This window comes from Mesoplodon densirostris, chromosome 11, assembly GCF_025265405.1.
Source record: "Mesoplodon densirostris isolate mMesDen1 chromosome 11, mMesDen1 primary haplotype, whole genome shotgun sequence".
NCBI lineage: Eukaryota > Metazoa > Chordata > Mammalia > Artiodactyla > Ziphiidae > Mesoplodon > Mesoplodon densirostris.
The window spans coordinates 66,184,302-66,204,019 of NC_082671.1; the positions used below are offsets into that span (position 1 = coordinate 66,184,302).

At 59.1% G+C, this 19,718-nt stretch overlaps 1 protein-coding gene across 2 annotated transcripts in view; it reads left to right on the forward strand.

Moving 5' to 3' along the window:
• Window positions 1-19,718, forward strand: part of SCUBE1 (signal peptide, CUB domain and EGF like domain containing 1) — a 129,685-nt gene that overhangs the window by 74,708 nt on the left and 35,259 nt on the right. Inside the window, exons 6-8 of one of the 2 annotated variants that reach the window (XM_060112475.1) lie at window positions 934-1,050; window positions 3,688-3,777; window positions 19,353-19,469. In XM_060112475.1, the coding sequence (XP_059968458.1) occupies window positions 934-1,050; window positions 3,688-3,777; window positions 19,353-19,469 (324 nt within the window). The remainder of the gene's footprint in view (window positions 1-933; window positions 1,051-3,687; window positions 3,778-19,352; window positions 19,470-19,718) is intronic. The other variant, XM_060112476.1, reaches the window with a different exon arrangement.

A 19,718-nucleotide genomic window follows, 5' to 3' on the forward strand; every position in this document is an offset into this window, starting at 1 on the left:
ATGACAGGCACCCTGTCATCTTACAGCGGAGTAAAGCAGGGGCAGCAAGAAGCCCTGCCATGGAGATCTTGGATCTCCTTTTGTGATATCCCTCACCCTGGGAAGAGAGAACAATGTGTATTCTCTTCAATAAACTTGAATTTCTCCTTTTCCCTACTTCAGACGGGCTCCTGCTTGTTCAGCCCCCTTTTCAGCGACCTGGGTTGCTGATGCTGTGAAACATTTTAAGATCCTGGGCTGAAGGACAGCAGCTCCTCCAGGCCGTAGGCTATGTAACACGTTTAAATAAAAGGTCGCTTTCAAACCTGCATCTGAGATGACATTAATTTGCACATGTTCTGTCTGTTTGGACATTGCCTTGGGAGGATTAGGGCTTAGAGTGGATAGAGATTGAGGTGGCTGCTGGGACTTGGAGGGAATAGGCATCCGTGGGGACATCCTTCCACGTGCCCCAAGACGTAAGCAAAAGAAAGAAAGGTCTACGAGAGCCAAGGAAATGAGCGCCAGCCCTCACGTGGGCCTGCCCCCTCCCACAGCCTTGAAGAGTATGCCTGCTATTAACAGACATTTGCCCCATCGGGACAGGCTATTGTAAAGTGTCTTTTGCAACCTAGGAAGGATAAAATTGTCTAGCTTATCCCTTTCTTCAACTAACACCATCTGAGTGCATCAGCTGTGTGCCAGCTCTCTTCGAAGCCCAGACGACCCAAAGTCCATTCTCTGTCCCACCCCAGTTCGCCTCTAGGGAGTGAGCGATTCCATCCAAGACCCCAAGAGGGGCTGATGTCCAGGGAAATGTGCGCCTCTGCACTGACTGTCTCATGTCCCCACTTTCCTCCCCCATCCCTTAAAAAAACAACCAACGGCGATAAACTAATCGTTTTTGTTGTCATTCTGTTTATACACACGTATGTACACTTTGGGCCTAACTAGTAACCTGTAACTATGGAAACGGAGGCTGCCAGCACAGCTGTGAGGACACGGACACAGGCCCCACGTGCGGCTGCCACCAGAAGTACGCCCTGCACTCAGACGGTCGGACGTGCATCGGTGAGTAAGCGCTTTTGCCAAAGCACCAGCACTCTGCACCACCCTGCCCCCCGGGGTGCCCGTGTGGCCCGAAAGTGGCCACACCCCACTGCATCCTGGTTTCCAAGAAGGAAGCTTATGGGGAAAAAGAAAGGGAGCGCCCCACGGTACTGATGGGGCTGGCGGGCGACCCCAAGGGGAGCTTTCTGTGAACACTTCCCAGGGTCACCCATGCACCCAGACCAAGCGCCTCTGCTTTGTGTCACTGCGGGTTTTCTGAGGGGCCTCATCCTCTGCGTGCAGGTGGTTCCAGGCAGGTGATCTGTGGGGGAGGAGGGTGGTGTGTGCGCCTTTGGAGGGCAGCTTCTGTCCCTGAAGCACAGGGGTTTCCTCCCCTGATGTGGAGGCACACCGGAGACTCGGCCGGCCTGCATCACCACCTCCTTGGTGTGAGCTGCACAGCATCTGGAAAACCAAGAGGTTTTCTCAGAAAACTGCTTTCAGGCTTGGTTGTCTAGAACACCAGGGGAGAGGGCTGGTGTGAATCCCAGGTCAGGTCTGGGTGTTTTTAACTGCTCTCCATTCCCGAGCTACGGGGCCTCTCGCCGGACGTCCTCTCCCACCTAGAGCCCCTTCTTCTCGGGTGCCCCCTCCTGACACCCCTCGGGTGTCACCTCACCTGTTACAAGAGTGTCAGTTTCAGTCTCTGTCACCTCCGTCCTCCTGGTCCTTATTTCCAAGGGGAAGCTTGAGTATTCGTGATTATCTCAAGTTATAATCACTAGTAAGTTCTTTCCCCACTCAAAACTAACAGTCTATTTTTTAACTGAGAAAAAGAGGAATTTCAAAGTTGGTGCCCACAGTTCATCCTCTTCTTTCTCTTCAAAACTGGCAAAGTTCAGCAACCCCCTGGAAGTCAGTTATCATATTCATTTTTTTAAAAAAGGCCCTGTTTTTTTATTATCGACTCAGAAGATATTTCTTGAGGGACTTACAAGTAACAGAAAAGGGTTGGCAAGCAAGCAGAGCCATGAAGCCCGGAGTCTGCTGTCACCTTCTGTCCCCTGTGACTCTGCTCCCTTGTACCCCGGGGGAGTCGGGCAGAGGGGCCGGGCCGGGCACCAGCGGTCGCGTCCCAGTCCCGGCTGTCGTCCCAGGTGCTGCCTGCGTGGTTCTCCCTTCCTCTGTGTGGTCTCTCCTCTCAGACAGCCATTTTGGGTTTCATTTTATCTCATTCCTCCTGCTTTTCTGGTGATGGTCCCTGATTGCCTGTCTTGTCTGATAACTGACGTTCGTTAATTATTTTCAGAGCCAAAAGCCAAACCAAACCAAAGAACCAAAAAAAAAAAAAAAAAAAAAATTCAAAGCAGAACCCGGTCTCAGACCAGTGTCTCTATTGCAGCCTGATCCCATCTAGAACTTCCTCTCCCACCTCTCTCCCTGTCTCCACTGCCCCCCGGGGGCTCTCCCGGCCCGCCGGCCCCCTTCCTGTCTCGTCTGCTGGGGTCTCCCACAGCGTTTGCGTCTGCAGTGGAGCTGCCTCTTCCAGCCCCTGGACCAGCGCAAACAGCTGCCGGCCAGACACACGCCCAGCCTCGTCTAACACTTCTTGTCTTTGTCCACCTGGCTCATCCTCTTATTTTTTTATCCTGTAGTGTCTGCTGCACGTGAAGGTCCCTGCTTGGATCTGCTGTCTAACATAGCTTCCCTCACCCTGCCCCTTCCCCTCCCCTCTCCTTAGAAGTCCTTTCCCAGACCCAGCTCCTGGGCCCTGGACCATTACCCCCTGCTGGCCCAGAGAACCTTTCATCTGCCTTTGCTCACTGCTCCCCGGGCTGCCCCGGGAGCGAATGTCCCCACACATCTCCCACTGAGCAAAGAAACGCGAGCCAGCTAACCTCACGTGCTCCTCTACGGGGAACATGCCGGCAGCTCCCGGCCGCGCGGCCGGCTGTCTCTCTCTGTGCACGCTCCTCAAACGGCCGCCCCTCTTTGCAGCCTCTCGTTGAGCACTTGAGTGTCTCGCTCCAGTCCTCCATAGACAAGCAGGCAACCAGCGCTGCCCAAATCGACCCCCTGGTTTCTCTGTGTCTATTTGGTTGGATCCACTGTCGAGTGTCTGCGTGTTTGTCCTTCCGTATGTTTTGTTCTTAATTTTGCATGAGTGTTTGACACATTTTCACGCCCTTGAGACAGGGCGTCTGCTGTCCAGGCGCATCCATCACCGGACCTCGCGGGTCCTGTCCCCTTGTCCTGGGCCTGCCTCTTCAGCCTGAGCCAGGGTGTCTGTAACTGCCTGGGTCTTCGCGAGCTCCGCGGGGGTGCTGGCCACCTCTCCGGCCCTCTGCACATGGGTCCTGTCTGCTCTGACCTCAGCCTCCTCCTGTGTGTGTTTGCAGATGGGCCCTGTGTCCCACCCGTGTCCTTTTGTGGTCACCCCTCCTCTGCCCCCCTCCCCCGCCCTGCCGCCTCTTCGCTCTGCCCTGAACACGCCGTCTGGAGGTTCCTGGGATGAGCCCCTTGGCGAGGACGCCACGCTGGCCCGGCGTGCTGTGTCAGCTTTGTGTGCGCCACGCCAAGAGGCTGACTGTCTTGGGCCGCGGGAAGTGGGCTCTCATTAACCACCGGCTCCGTGTTTGTCCCTTACTTGTGTTTTAGAAAAGGATGAGGCTGCAATTGAGCGTTCTCAGTGCAATGCCACGTCAGTAGCTGATGTGGACAAGCGGGTGAAACGGCGGCTACGCATGGGTAACACTTTTCTTCCACTTCCTTTGTTGTACTTGCACCTTTGTTCGTGTGTGTGTGTGTGTGTGGTATGTGCTGGCGCGTGGGGTGTCTGTATGCGTTCTTGTATGTCAGGCTGTGAGAGCCGTGCTGGCGTGTGGGGTGAGCGTGTTTATCTGTGCAGTGTGCCCACGTGTGTGTGATCGTGCGTGCCGTGGGGGAGTGTGAGGGGCTCTGCTCCAGATGTGAACTCCCTTTTTCCTTTTTAAGGTTTTTACCCTCCATCGAATACATGTATTTCTCTGTGTGTTTGCAGCAAAGAATCCAGAGCCAATGTCTAGTGGCTTCTGCGTGTAAGGAGATGTGCTCTGTAAACCCCCTCTACTTGCAGTAATGCCCACATGTGCAGTTAGGATTCCAGGGTCAGCAAAGCAATGCTGAGACGCAGAAGCAAAGTGGGTGTTAGTGTAGAACAGGGGTTCGGGCAGCACGTCCTCATCTGTCTCCTCGGCAGAGAGGAGCCACGTGCAGGGGGAAAAAAGCTACATCTAGATGCAGGGCAGCGGGGTCTCAGGGGTGTCCAGTCCACCCTGCTTGGTTTATAGTTGGGAAATCTGCTACCCAGAGAGGGGAGGACCGGTCAGGGTCACCTGGCAGCCCCTTCTGGCCCCAAGGCTCCCCAGTCTGTGAATGACCCCAGCCCAAGCCCACTGGGCTGGCAGTCTCAGCCCACTTTTCCCCAGCCCGCCCCCCTCGGGCCCACACTTGCCTTGGGGGTCCATGTGATGTCAGCTGCGCTCTGAGCCCTGCCCTGGGCTGGATCCAGACTCTAGGGAAGCTTGCCCAGAAACACCTGGGGCCGCTCTGGGCGGCTAGAGGCCTGCTGGCGTGGCTGATCCCGGGCAGGGTGAGGAAAACGGAGAAAATAACTGCTCTGCAACCGAGCTCGGTCTGCAGGACAGAAGAGCCATCCGTCTCCACATTCATTCGTTCCTCTGTTCCTCAGTCAGTGCCAGTTCTGGGGTCGCTGGACCCTGGGTGGCACTAGCTGCCAGGCCTCTGGAGCACAACTATCGGGTCACCTGGGATTGTCACGGCCTTCTTTGTGGCACTCGTTAGGTCACACCAGCCTTGGGAGCTGTGAGGTCAGGTGGTGCATTTCTCACATCTCGGAGGAGGAAACTGAGACTCATTGGGGTGCCCTGGCTTGCCCAAGGTCACACGTAAGTTACCCTGCACAGCTGAGCTTAACCCAGAGGTCACGGCCACGTGGGCCATCTTAAGTGTTGGCGTCACAGGACCGTGGAGGTCGGAGCCTAAAGGTCCCAGAGAGGTCACTTAGTTTTGTGGTCCTCGTAGGGACCTCAGAGGAGCCCAGGCATCTAGGAGGAGTCTGAGTGGGGCTGAGGGAGGGATGTGGCCTTGAGTGCTGGGGAGTAGGCTTGAGGTCTCCCCCAGTGAGGAAGCCATGGGCTGGCCGACAGCTCTGTGAACCCCTAGTCCATGCTGGACAGGACAGATACAGCCCTGTTCTCAGACGAGAGGACTACAGGCCAGAGAGGCCAGAGGACTCATTCTGGTCACACAGGGACAAGCTCAGGCTAGAAGCCCACTCTCTGCAAGTTCTCTGTACGAGCCTGGCTCACTGACTTGGGCCGTCTGGGTTGGCCTGGAAAGAGCTGGAAACCACGAAGGGGTGGGCTTAGAGGCTCCAGCAGTCAGGCGTGTCCACTGCCCTGCACAAAAGGCTGAGTCAGTACTAAGGACTTTCCGAAGAGGTGGCTGGCAGTGGGTGATGGGGACCTAAGAGCTGCTGGTGCTCTGAGGACCAAGAGGGCCCGGGCCCCTAGGCCTAGCTTACAGGAGAGGTGGGCACTGCTGCCTGAGGCCAGAGCTCCAGAGCAGGGCAGGACCAGGAACTGGGCCCCCAGGTGCCAGGCACCCTTCCCAGCAAGAGGATGGTGGCAGACAAGGGCTGAGCTGAGTTGGCATCAAGCAGGTGGGTGGGTACTTGCTTTTTCTAATTAGAGTTGGCAGAGAGTGGCTCAGAGCCAGACCCTGGTGCGGGGTCTGGGAGGTGAGGAGGGAGCACTGAGGACACAGGTCCCCTCGCCCCGCGCTTGGGAGGCAGAGTTGGGGGAGCAGATCAGGGGACTTGGTGCCAGGCACAGGAAGGGCCAGGGAGATGGATGCTGATTGGCTGCCCCTGCATTCCCACCTCTCTGTCCCCACCCCTACCCCCTTAGAACCTGTCCTGCCCCACAGACAGAAGAGACCTCTCCCTCCTCTGGTCTCCTGACAACACTTACAACAGGGGGACAAGGGCCAATGGCCAAGACCACACGCCTGGCACTAGGTCACTATCCTCAGGAGCTTCCAGGACAGGCACTCTCTAGAGCCCAGGTGAGCTCCTCCCTCAAGAGCTCAGAACTCGTAGCACCCGTCTCCCCTGAGAGCAGCCCATGCGGTACACACTTGGGATCCTACTGGACTTCAAGCCCAAGTAGTAGACCCCACGAGGCCTGGCTGCTCCCAGGCTCGGTTAATAGAGGCAAGGAATGGAGATGAGGGAGGTGACCATCCCCATTCTGCCCTACTGGTCAGAGCACACCCGGGACATCACGTTCAGAGCCTGGCCCCCGTGTGAGAGCAGCCTAGACGGTGTTGGGTCAGCATGGCCAGCCTGCGGAAGGGAGCACAGGCCGTTCATCCCAGTGGCTCCTGGGGCTGGTGGGCCGCTTGAGCTCTGTTTTAGGTCCTGGGGTAGGGGTGGGATGGGTGGGGGGATGGGGGTAGAAGAGACAGAGGGGAAGGAGCTTGTTCTGTGGCCCAGGAACAGATGAAGAAGCCGAGACGCTGAGGAGTCCACGGCAGGGTCAGACACTGGGTTCCCCTGACTGCTGCGCTGGCCAGCGTGGGAGGTCAGAGACAGGGACTGTTGTGAGAGAAGCCTGGGGGCCCGAATGCCCCACCATGGTCTGCTGTGAGCGGAGCCCGTTGTAGTCATGGTACACGGCTCCATCGGAGCAGGGCACGCGTGCTGCGGTCACCTGGTGGCTGAGATGGCCTGGCAGGTGTCTTCCGGCCCTGAGGTGCCAGTTATCTCCTGTGTGGCTGGAGCTTGTTTTTAGGGGGGGGTCAGACAGGACTGAGAGAAAGGACTCCCTTCCCCCTCCGCAAGCAAGTGGGCGCAAGACAGCTCTTGCCAGCCCGGAGAGGCTCCGTGAGCACCCGCCCATCCTCGCCACTCTCAGCAACAGACTTGTCCTGCAGGCCCAGGGTGAAAGCCCCTTGCGTGTCTCAGAGAGGGTAAGTGACCTACCTCCTCACTGCAGGGTGCTCGCCCCAATATCCCTTCCCCAAATGGAGATGGAGAATTTAGGTTTTATGTGCTTTTATAGGCTATTTGACCCAGAACTATTTCAGAAATATTTTGCGCCCAGACTGCAGAGGTTACAAGTCCCTTAGATGTCTGCAAGTCGTTTAATTAGCAGCCTCACCTCTTAACACAGCCAAGAACCAGGGTGTAAGCAAAAATCAGAGCTTCATACAAAATGTGTGGGACCCTTTACCCACATTTGGGCCTCTCGGTTCCTCTCCAGGAACCTGCCTGCTTTTGTTTCCCCAAGGGCTAGCATTTTAGCTACAGGGCTCCAGGTTTTGAAACACTAACCCAAGCGCTGACTGAACTCCGGCAGCGTCGCTCCCTCATTATGGCGCTGGCTGCTGGCCTGGGGCTCTCAGAGGCTCCCCTGAAGGGACAGGGCTCTGCAGCACCGTGGCCTGGGGCCATTCATGACCAGGTGGTTCTGCCCCACTCTTGGGGTCTCAGTTGCACCCAGTAATTGCTGTTTCCAGCTACCCCCAGTCCCTGAGCACAGGCCAAGAACAGGTACAGTTACGTTTAAAGAGGCTTCAAATATGTAACTGACTTTAGATTCCCATCAAAATCAATTAAAATGTTTGGATTTGAGGGTGGGAGGGGTAAATTTCAATTATCTGGCCAACTGACTTGTGTGAAGCATCTGAGTCCCCAGCTAAGTTTACCACAGGCCGCCTGGGACCCCGCTTACAGCAAGATTGATGAGGCACTGTGAGTCAGACTTGTCAACCTCAGGTCTTAAATCGGCTCTTTTCCCGCAAGTACTTGGGATAGATGCTGTCTTAGTTTCCTATTGCTGCTGTTAACAAGTTGCCACAACCTTAGTGCCTTCAAATAACACAAATGTATTATCTCCTATCTCCTGTAGGTCAGAAATTTGACTTGGGGCTCACTGGGCTAAAGCCAAGGTGTCAGCACAGGCTGCGTTCTTTCTGGAAGCTCTAGGAACGAATCCATTGCCTTGCCTTTTCTACTTCTACAGGCCCCCCACATTCCTTCACTGGTGGCCGCTTCGTCCATCTTCAAAGCCCGCAGCCCTGCATCTCTGAGCCCGCTTCCATCTCCACACCTCTTTCTCTGACCTCCCTCTTCCACCTCTCAGTATCCTCATGACCACATTGGGGCCCCCCAGATAATCCAGGGTAATCTCCCATCTCGAGCTCCTCAATTTAATCACATCTGCAAAGTCTTTTTTACCACGTAGGGTCACAGGGGGTTAAAACATGGACATTTTAGGGGGCTGTTATTCTGCTGACCACAGATGGTTCAAACTTGGGCCGGGAAGAACCTTCCAGGTCATCTGGCTGCTGCGAGCTCCACTGAGACAGAGCCCACATCTGCTCTCTTCACTGGCTTTATCCCCAGGACCACCAATCTCCCAGCACAGGGCTGGAAGTGTGGGAGTGCAGGATGGTGCCTGAAACCCCGCCCCCGCCCCTTCGGTGGGCTTCCGGCGGCCCCTACAGTCTCCCCAGCGCCCACTGCTCCCCCAGGCAGTCCATGCGCTTTGGCTCACTCCCTCTGCTTTCCAGTCAGCACCCCCAGTGTCTCCCCACAGCCCTGAGAGGCAGCTGTCCCCACTTTACAGACGAAGAAGTGAGGCCCTGAAAAGGGAAGAGACGGCCCAGGCCACGCCATCAGTGAGCAGTAGTCTGGGCCAAGGTTCAAGGCCTGTGGGCTCACCCCCAAGTCCAGGGCCCTAAGTCCGGAATAGAGCAGGCCTGAGGCTCAGGATATAGCTCAGATCTGTAGGCTCAGCATCCATTCCAGGTGGCATCTTCCCTCCTTAAAACAGTTGCACAGCCAGCCCATTTGAAGGGTCCCCCTAAGCCCAGGAAAGCAGAGGTACCTGTGCTCGAGGCCCAGTGACCACAGCAATAGTTAACCTTTAGTCCCAGCTCCCTCTGGGTCTTGCATTGTCCCCAGTCCCACCTCCCAGCCACCTAGAGGTTTGGTGCTAAAGTAATTCCCATTTTACTGGTGAAGAAACTGAGGCACAGAAAGGTAGCTAGGAACTCCTCTCCCCGCACTCCCACAGCTGGCACCTCCGCATCTCCCTGCCCCTCTGCACCTCTGGGCAGGGAGCCCAGGTTCCCCTTCCATTGAATGGGTACAGTGCCATCACACGTTCCCTGGCTGGCCTCAGAAGACGGGGTGTGAGCGGAAGGATGGGACAGGAAGGATGGCTGGGGCCCGGCACACTCATAAGACAGCACTCGGTAAGGGAGCTGTTGAGAGAGTTCCAGGCTGGGGGCCAGAGGGGCTGGAGACCTGGAAGGCAAGGGGAGACAGGCAGAGTGCGGCAGTGACGGTAACAATGGCTAACATTTGGGGGGCACAGACTAAACCCCATCCTGTCCCCAGCCTCATATAACCACACAGCCACCCTGAGAGGTCACTCCTCTTGACACTCACACTGCTTCTCCCCAGCTCCCGGCTACTCTGTCCACTCAGGGGTCACCCGCCCACCACGTCTTTTCTGCAGCCACCATCTCTAGGGTCCCTGGGTGTCTCCTAATTTCACCAACCTGTGTCCCAGGCCACCTCGTCCAACCCCTAATTCCAGACCCACACATTCAGTCACCGCCTGGAAGCCACCCTCCACCTGTCCCTCAGGCCCCGTACACACAGCCTGTCCCAGGCTTCCTGCATCAGTGAGTCATGTCACCTGCCACCCTATACCCAGGTGCCATCTTGCACAGTTCTACCTGGCAAAGGTTTATCCAGACCTAACTGGACCTTCCCTGCCACCCCCATCCCAACTGCTCTCCACCAGCGCCCTGTTTCGTCACAAGTCTGGGACCCCCCGACTAGGGACAGAGGTCAAGTTTGTGCCAACTCTGATGGCCCCTGGGGACACAGTGCAGGGCCTTGCGCAGAGCAGGAGCACAGGAAAAGCTGGTTGGCTCGGAGCAGGACCGAAGGCTTCCTGGAGGAGGTGCCCAGGGATGAGTAGGGCCTCACTGCTCACTCTTCACGCAGGCAGGTGTCTGGCGAGGAGAGAAAGGGCGGGACCTGGAGCCTGGATGAGCCTGGCAATGGGAAGGGTAGATCAGAGGCAAGGGGGGTGACGACACAGGGCAGTTCCCCAGGTCAGGCTCAGCAGGAAGGCCAGCTGGAGGGAGATGGCGGGTGAACCTTGCGGCCTGGGGAAGGCCCCTTCCCCTCCAGCCACAGCCTCCCTGCTAACAGGGCTGAGCCCCAGGCACTGAGCTCGTGTTCAGGAAGAACCGAGGTGGTCAGACTTCACCCCTGTCACTGAACTGATCCCACGTGCGGCTGGTCTCTGGTCAGCTGGGGTCCCCGGCTGAGGCTCTGAGCCCCTGTCCTCAGTTTAGTCACACACACGTCCTCAGTCTCTCTCTCTCACACACACGCACCATGGGCTGGTGGAAGGAGGTGGGACCTGGTGACTTAGCTGTGTCAGGGGGTTGAACTTGGGGGAGAGGGAGGGTGCCAGGCAGGGCTCATCAGAGAAAAAAAGGGGAGGCAGGGCACTGGCTGGCCCCGAGTGGGGGGACCGAGGCTCGGAGAGGATGGCACTCACCCACAGCCCCCCTGTGAGTTGGGCAGAACCAAGGATCCTGGCACCTGGGCCCTGGCACTCTGGGGACCAAGTCTGGCTAGAGGGAGCAGTCCAGCCCCTGTCCTGAGAAGGCACAGAGCAGCCAGCCGTAAGTCCCTTGGCTTCCTTTGGAGCCTGAGGCCTTAGAGCTTTCGCCTCCATCTGGGTCTCAGACGAAATTTGAGTCTGATTCTAGCCGGTCTGTAGGCTCATCTCATCAAGTGTGAAAGCTGTGGGAGACTTCACCTCCACAGCTGACACACAGCACACTTTTGAATGCCACTTTCCCAGCCCACAGAAATGAGAGTGGGGCAAGGGCAGGGTCCCGGAGTGGTGGGTGTGGGCACGCCCTCCCCGAGACCCTGTGAGGGCGGCTTCCGTGAGGTGGGACTGCAGGTGGAGGGGGTCCCTGCAGCTGTGTGGGCAGTGGGCTCAGAGCGCACCTACCGGGAAGCGTGGGCTGGGGCACACCTGAGCCCTACGCACTCCTTCCGGGCCTGACTCATCTACGAGACCGTGTTCCCCAGCCGCCCACCCCATCCGCCGGTCCCCTCTCGGTCCCCAGCCCCCTCTCTGTCCTGCTTTAACTCTTTCCTTCAGGATTTGGTCCACGTGGGTCCCCAGTCCCTTCAGGGATGTGACCTCAGTGTCCCTGGCTGCCTGATCACTCCTCCCCATGCCCACTTCCTGATGTTTTTGCTGGTCAGCGTGGCTCCCCTGCCCAGCCACACTCAGGAGGGCCCTGGAGAGGTAATACTGATTGTCCACCAGAGCCACGAACGGAAGGCACCCCAAAGAGGCCAAGGCACCTCTTTTTTTCTCAGTACAGTTTTCAGAGGAGCCCCGGCGTATAGAAACATGACAATGACCAAGCGCCTCGGTACCCCTGCCCACTGGTTCCCATCCCACCCGCCTGGGTAGGGCCTGCCCCTCAAGCCCACGCTTGCCTCCATGGGGGTGTCTCTAGCTGGCTCCAGCCAAGGGCAGGCCAGGTGGCGGCCGCTGACTATTGACCAGCGCATAGCCAGAGCTCAGGGCTTTCCGTGACGGGATTTCCTGGTCTGTCCCAAGGAAGTTGGGGCGGTTTGGGGTTGCTCAGCCGGGCTGTATCTTTCTTTTAAGAACTATGTGTTTGTCCTCAGAGCAGGGACACTTGATGGGAGTGGCGCTAACCGTGACTCCTCTTTCTGGTTTGTGTTCCTGGCCCAGGCTCTGGAGGCAGACCTGGGCTCTGCGGCCCCATCACCGCACTCACGTCTCTGAGCCTCGGCTTTCTCTTTTGCAGAAAGAGGGTTGTAGTCCCTACTCTGAAGCAGGCTGGTGAGACCCTTGGCATGCGGCACCTGACCGTGTGTGTGGCACACGCCAGGTGCTCGGTCACATCCCATTCTTCACCTGGCCGTTAGCATTTTACTGCCAGCAAGGAATACAGCCTCGAGATGGCGAGGCCCAGGCAGTGAGGCGGGAAGCCCAGGGCCTGCCTGACCTTGGTCAGGTCATAGGTGGGCTGATTCAGTCAGAAGGGGGACCTGGAGAACGAGAAGGGTGAATAAGCACCTCTCAGAGGCCAGCCAGGTGCCCAGAATCTGGACCCTTCCAGGAGGCCTGCCCAGCTCACAGACTGGAACTGTGGAAAGAAAGGGCAGATGGAGACCCCAAGGGCCAGCTTTGCTCTGCCCTGCCCCCGGCCCTGGCCCCAAGAAGTCACAGGGGAGGAGGCGTGGGGGGCACACACCAGTGCTGAAGGCCCCACCCAGAAGCAGGGAGGTTTGTGCACGGGGGCTGGGCCCTGCCTTCCTCAGCCCCAGACTGTCATCTCTCCTGTCCTTCCCCCTGTCCCGTGTCCCTGGGGCAGCCATCAGGAATCTGGAACGAGGCTTCCCCTCTGTTGAGCAGCCTTGGGGCTAAGTGTTTGTGTGCCTAGACATATTCAGTGTTCCCAGGACCTGCAAGGGTGCCATTCAGCATTTCGGATGAGGAAACTGAGGCCCAGGGAGGTGAGTGGCCGGCCCAGCTCCACACCATCCTGCTCCACCCCCGCAGCGCAGCACACTCCCTCCAGGCAGGGGTGCTGGTGACGGGCCTGTCTCCCCACTCTTTGCCCAGGGCCGGCGCTAAGAGCTCAGAGAGTGTTGGCTGCTGTTGGTGGGTGTTCTGGGGAGAAGGGTCTCACACCCAAACCTCCCCGCTCACACACCGCTGGAGGGGCGGCGTAGCACCAAGGAAATGTCACCGGCCAGGTGACCTTTCTCAGGCTGCTTCTGCTCACCAAGCCTCCTGCACCTTCTGTGGAGCGGGTATATGATGCTGTGCCCTCGCTCCTGAGGATGGCCTCACGGGAGAGGCTGCCTGCAGCCCCCTTGGCTGCCCGCAGCACCTCTCCACTTAACTGTCAGAGTAAAGGCAAGAGGCAGAGGCCAAGGATGAGCCTTGCTGCCATGGCCCTGCTCTGCCTGCCGCCTGCAAACCTCCGTGTCCTTCTGGGCCATTCGAGATTCCCCCAAAGCATACAAAGACACCTCCCCCCAGGGTCTGCTCACCTCTCCCCTGCCCTCAGCCCCTGCAGCTCTCGCCACAGACCACAGGGCACCGTCCTCAGGTCCGGGAGGTTCTGCTCTCCGAGCACTAGTGTGAAAACAGCCCTCACAGGGCAGGCCCGTGAGAAGGCCTTGCCCTGAAATCCCAAGCCCCCTGGTGTCTGCAGGAGACAGTTCTCCGGACAGAAACCGACCCCACAGCGAGCGGCCCTGCGCAGGGCCGAGTTCCCCGGCAGGCGGAGCCCCGAGGGCTGGCGTGGACCCACTGGCCTGTTACCTCCTCGCGGCCGGGTTGCAGAGGGCCGAGGGGAACTCACAGTCACCGGGCCGTGTGCTCCAAGGCCAGGCCAACCCCTCGAGGACTGGGGGAGGGCAGGGCTGGGTGCCAGGTGGGGCCTGGCGAGGCCTCCTTTCCTACTTGCCCTCACGCTCAGGCTTGGGAGCCCCCTGCTCGTCGGGCTGCAGTCCTGGCCTCCACGACCACCTGCCCCCAGCCACCTCCTCCCCCCAGGACCTCCACACGCACTGTCACCATCCCAGCGGCCACCAGCCTGCACCCCAGGGCCCAGCTCCACTCAGAGGCCCAGGCGCGCTGGGGTGGCTTTGTCCAGCACCGTGGGTCAGAGCGCCCCCCGCAGCTGGTGCTCAGGAGTGGACGCGACCGGGGCAGAGCAGGGGCTTCTGGGCAGACGCGGAGAGGCGGGGACCCAGAGGCAGGGTGGATAGGAGCAGGGTGCGGGCACGCAGCAGGCGGGCATGCGGCCCTGCTCCCAGTCCTGGCCGGGTGGCCGGGGAAGCCACTTCTGTCGGCCTGACCCTCCTCATTTCCAGAGGGACCCCGTGAGGAAGATCAACCTCAGTGTGGGGCTCGGTGAGGGACACAAGCCTGCTGACAGTGGTCATGATGGGTTGCAGGGTGATTCAGAGGCCGGGGGGCAGCATGTAGAGACTGGGCAGCCGGGGAGACCAGGGCCACTGTATAAGAACCTTGCCGGGGAGCGTGGCCTTTATCCCAAAGTGATGGGAGTCCTAGAAGGCTCAGGAATCAGCTGAGGGGAAAGGGTCAGAGGTCAGGGAGTCCATGGCTGGGCCGGGAGAGCCGGTAGCCGACCCCTCTTCGCAGCGAGCTCCAGGTGATCTTGGCGGCAGAAAGGCAGGTGGACCAGCCCCGACTGAGGCCTGACAGATCTCTGCAGGGGCTTTGGGCTACTCCCGCCACCAGGGTGACGCCATCAAGGGGCAGGGCAGACCCTGGGCTCGCAGGGTCTCTGTAGGTCGCTGCACCCACACCTGGCCCACTGCTCAGAGCCTCTGGGGGCGGGGCCAGAAACCTACATGTTCGACAGGCTGCAGGTGGAAGACCCTTTGCCCAAAGTCCCAGAGCTTGTCGGGAGCTGAGTGTGGCACTCGGGCCTCTGGACCCGCGTCTCACCGCAGGCGGCTCACCTTGGCACCCCGTGGTCAGCGTGTCGTGCTATTTGCAGACGGTCTCCGAGGCCTGAGCTCCCTCCCACCCTCTCACCCTTCAGTCCAGCCCACCTCCACCTCAGCGTCACCTTCCAGTGCCCGTGACTGTGGCTGCTGCTAGTAGACTCATGGTCCCCTGTGCTGTCAGGTTCATCTCCGACGCTGTCCCCCACCAGGCCCAGCAGGGGACAGGGGCTCAGTCACCTCGCTTCCTCTCATTCTTCACGGGGCCTCCAGAGTCCTGTTCTTTCATCTGCTGATTCAGCAGAAATCAGACCCTTTGCCGTGCTGGTCCTGCACTGGGTGCTGGGCACTGGGGTCATCTGGAGAGTGAGTAGTCACTGCAAGCCCAGGGCCTGGGAGAGCCAGGGGGGCCAGGAGAGCTCGGGAGGGGCCTCCTGAGTCGTGACAAAGGCGGGAGGCTGGGCCATGGCAGCCACCCTGCTCGAGGCGGGTGGGCTGAGCACTGGGGGGTGAGCCCAGGCTCCTGCGAGAAAGGCAAGGCAGGGCCCTCTCTGTCTCCCCTGATAAACCACTAACCCCTGAGGCCTGGGTCAGTGTCGGGTTCATCTCCAGCTCCTCTCTCACGGCCACCCAGCACCAAAGGAGTCGATCCCAGACTGTTGGTTGGACAGAGGAGGGAACCGTCTGCTGCCCCGCTAGGCTGAGACCTCCAGAGACCAGGGACTGGGTGTAAGGCATGTCTGCCCAGCGCAGAGCAGGGATCAGGTGAATCAGCAGCTGACTTTGGGTACTGAGGCTTCACAGGCAGAGGTTCTAAGGGTGGCACCAGGAGTGAGCGTGCGGTCACAACTATGACAGTTCACCAAGCACCATCACATGCACACCTTGTCTGGGCCTTGCAAGGACCAGGTGGCAGATGTTACATCTCCACAACATGCAGCCAGAAGCTCAGGCTCTGAGACGTGAAAGGACTTGCCCGAGCTTGCGGGGCCAGCATTCCAAGCGGTGTTTTCTGCCCCTGTAGCTCCTGTGTCAGCCACTACACTGTGACTGAGACTGTCCTTCAGGCCGGACCTTGCCCCAGACCTAGGGTGGTGCAAGCACCCAGCGCCAACTCAAGGGGCGTCCTGCTGCCGTCCGAGCCCTGGCCGGGCTTCACGGCAGGTCCTGCTGAGTGGCTGCCCCTGCCACCGCTCCCCTCCCCCCCCGACCCTGCCCGGCTTGGCCCAAAGCGGAACTCCCCCAGGGAAGGACTAAAGACTGGCCTTTTAACACATCTGGAGTTTTCCCATCTGCTGAAAAGGAGCTCACTCCCAAGCCCCCTCCCACTTCAGTCCCCCGATGCCATGCCCCGCCTTCCCCCCTTCACCAGCCCAGCCTTGTGGGTGAGAGTTCTCCCCTCTCGCTGGATGAGGAGGCCCGTGGGCGCACCTCGCTGCCCCCTCAGGCCACTGGCTCTGCTGCCCCACTGCAGGCCGCCCCCGAGGATCCCCCCCGGAGGCCTGGCTCACTCAACAGCCTGGAGTCTCGCAGTCTTGGGTTCCAGTACTGGCTTCTCCCAATGGCTGTGTGACCTGTGCGCTTGCCCGGGGCCCTGCCCTTAGAAGGACCCACAGTTGGCTGAGCGCTCGGCTGTCTGTCAGAAACTTCTTAACAATTTTTGAACAAGGGCCCTTCATTTTTATTTCACACTGGGTCCCACAAATCACGTAGCTAATCCTGCCTAGAAAAGGTCCTTTACTTCTCTGAGCCTCAGTTTCTCCACCTGCAAAGGGCCCAGGGTGGGGGAAGGCATCTCCTAGTACGCATCCTTGGAGCAGATGGAGTAGCATTCGTGGAGACGGGGAGCACTGGGCTGGAGAGCCGAGTACGTGCTTGGCTGTGCGGGCCCTGGGCTGGGACTGGCTGGGGTGGAGATCTGAGCCTGCTGGTGGGTTGGAGTACACCCACTGGGTCCCACCAGCCCTGCCCCTTACCAGCCACGCTGCTCTGCGCCGATTCCCAGTGTTCAGCGCCAGTTCTGCACCTGGGAGGCGAGGGGCCGTCCACAGAGCTGCTGTGAGCATGGGGGAGGCTAGTGCAGCGACGCCTGTGGGATGGGCTGGTCAGCACCCAGGGGAGCCCAAAGAGCTCTTGTACCAAACATTGTCTAAGGTAACACAGGAGACTGAAAGGGTGCTCGCTATAGGGGAGAGACCTGCCCTGAGGGCGCAGAGAGCAGGTGACCCTCCAGGCTTGACCCCAGCCCCAGCTCGGCCTCCTCCTCCTACCCAGAGGGCAGGTGCGGCCAGCAGGTCTCCAGGGCCCCGGTCGCTCGGGAGGCCCAAGATTCTGAGTCCCATCAGGGCCTCCAGAGACGGGAAGGGCCTGCAAGCCCCCTGGAGCCTGGTTGGCCAGGTCCATTTCTCAGGGACACAGCCCCCAGTGCCCACGCCACGTCCCACCTCCACCACCATGGAGAGGCCCAGTGGTCATCCCGCTGTCGCCAAGTAAGGCCACCCAGCCATGCCCCAGCCCAAGCTCTCAGCACCTTCTGCTGCCCGCCCCCTGCTCTTGGGCGTTCCCCCGCCTCTCCAAGGCCTGAGCCTTAACTACCTGCACCTGGAAAACAGGCAGGTTCTCTGCCCCCCTCTCCAGAGAGGGGCTCTCCCATATAAAAGGCTGGAAAGGCACATGGGGGTACCTTGGCTCTGGATTTGAGGGCAGAAGGTGGGATTTCCCTCTCTGGTTGTAACCTCAGGGTAGGAAGCTAACATTTGTTGAGCAGCTACTCCAGGCTAGGCCCTGGGCCAGACGCTGTTGAGTGTGGGGTTTCTTTGATCCTCCCCTCAGACCTGGGAGGGAAGGCTTGCCGTCCTCACCTGCCAGGTGTAGGTGCTGAGGTCGAGCCCGGAGGGGCGGACTCGCTGGGTCACTCAGTGAGTGACAGAGCCAGAGTCACCTCCTGGCCTCCCCACCTCCACTGCCCCAGTAGACGGGCAGCGGGGGAGACAAGAGGGCCTGCGCAGGCGTGTGCGGGTCAGAGCTTGGCCCACGCGCACATCGAGGCCAGCCCGCATGCGCACACGGAGGGCGGGGTCCTCCTTTCTGCATCTGGAGGTTCCTCGTGGAGGTCTCTGTGCTGACCTTGAACCATGAGCAGGCAGGAGGCCTCCCAGCCACTGGGCAACACGCCCCACAGCAGGCAGACAGAAGCTGGAGGGCTAGAGTATGGGGAGACATGCTGAAAGCCTGGGAAGAGGCAGGGGCGAGGAGACTGGCCTTGCGGTAACGGTTACAGCTTGTTCTACCATGGTGAAGACTTCAACCTCGAGCAAACGGGCAGCAGCCCCATGCAGCAGGCAGGCCCTGAGTTCAGGATGTTAAGGACAGCCGCCATCGTGGTCACCCTACAGAATCTCACACACACACACACACACACACACAGCCCAGTTTCCTCCTCTTCCTGCTCCATCCGCCCCCTACAAGTTGAAGTTCAAAGGAAAGGCATTAGCAGCAGAGACTCCTGGCAACTGGGGGTTTCTATCCATTTAGTCATCACTCCTGTGTTCATCCCCAAACTCCCGGAGAAAACGGAATGCAGCTTGCAGGAATGCAGACACCACAGAAGGACAGACAGAATAAACAGGGTAGGGGGAAAGTTCTGGGGAGAGACCCGCTGGGGCCAGGCAGCCAGGGGCAGCCACGGTAGACAGGCAGGGGATTTCAGGTTATAAGAGGCCCTTGGCGCTTCCCTTCCTAGCAGCAAAGGGGAGAGGGAAGTTCCCACAACATCAAAGCACGCCAGATGCTCAGGAAGAAACCCAGGTTGAAAGGCTCAGAGGCCCGGGAACTAGGCTCCTCCACGTGCCCCGGTGACCCATCTGTGCCAGCCCCTTCTCCGGGCCTGGGGAGGATCATTCTCACCACACGACGAGCTCAGTGACCTTAGTTATGCTCCAGCCACTCCAGCCCTTTGAATTTGCAAGAGAAAAAAAAAAAAGCGCTAGACTAGCTTCAAGTGGACAAAAAACAGACGCCTTTGGCTTATCGTTCAGCAAGAACAGATGTTGGGCTGAGAGCCTCATCAAGGTGATGGATGGTGTGCGGGCTCTGGGAACCTCCCCTTGCAACTCCACGGCCAGGGCCACAAGCCATTCCGCGCTGAGACGAGTTTGGGAGCCCCAGTAACTGACAGTCTGGGTTTGGAGTCCAAGTCCAGGCAAGGCAAGGGTTTAGGAATCTGTCCCTGGGTGGTTAAATACCAGCCCGGCTGATCTCAGCACTGGCCCTGGTGGTGGTGTAGACCCTGTTGGCACCGCTCCCTGCAGTTTGCAAACAGTTTTCCCACCCATCATCATCAGAGGGGAAACAGTGTCATTCTCCCGTTTTACAGATGGGGAGCCTGAGGTTCAGAGAGGCCCCACAGCTAGAGTGTATCAGAGCCAGAATTTGCATTGGAAACATTTATTTATTTTTGGCCACACAAGCGGTACGTGGGATCTTAGTTCACCAACCAGGGATCGAACCCGCATCCCTTGCATTGGAAGCACGGAGTCTTAACCACTGGACCGCCAGGGAAGTCCCCAGGGCCAGAATTTGAACTCAGGTCTCCTGTCTCAGGAGATGCCCCCCATGGGTGGGGAAAGGCGGTGGCTTCTGTCCAAGGAGACTGAGAGTTATCTTTTTCTCTTTCCCTCCTCAGAGACGTGTGCAGTAAATAACGGAGGCTGCGACCGAACGTGCAAGGACACGGCCACCGGCGTGCGCTGCAGCTGCCCGGTTGGATTCACACTGCAGCCGGATGGGAAGACGTGCAAAGGTCAGTGCGCACCACCTCCCTCGCCAGGCCCCAGGTGGTGCAGGCAGGGCAGGAGCGGGGCGGCACACTTGGGCTGGGTATGCGACCACATGTGGCTTCAGGGGCGAGGGTGGTCAGCTGTCACGTGCATTTCTGTTGGAGAAGCTGAGAAGAGGGAGAGTCAGCGCCAGCGCTCCCCAGCAAGGCTCAAGGGAACCCCGGTTCCACTGTATATTGACAGGTTCAAGCGGGGCTCTGATATCAAAGAAT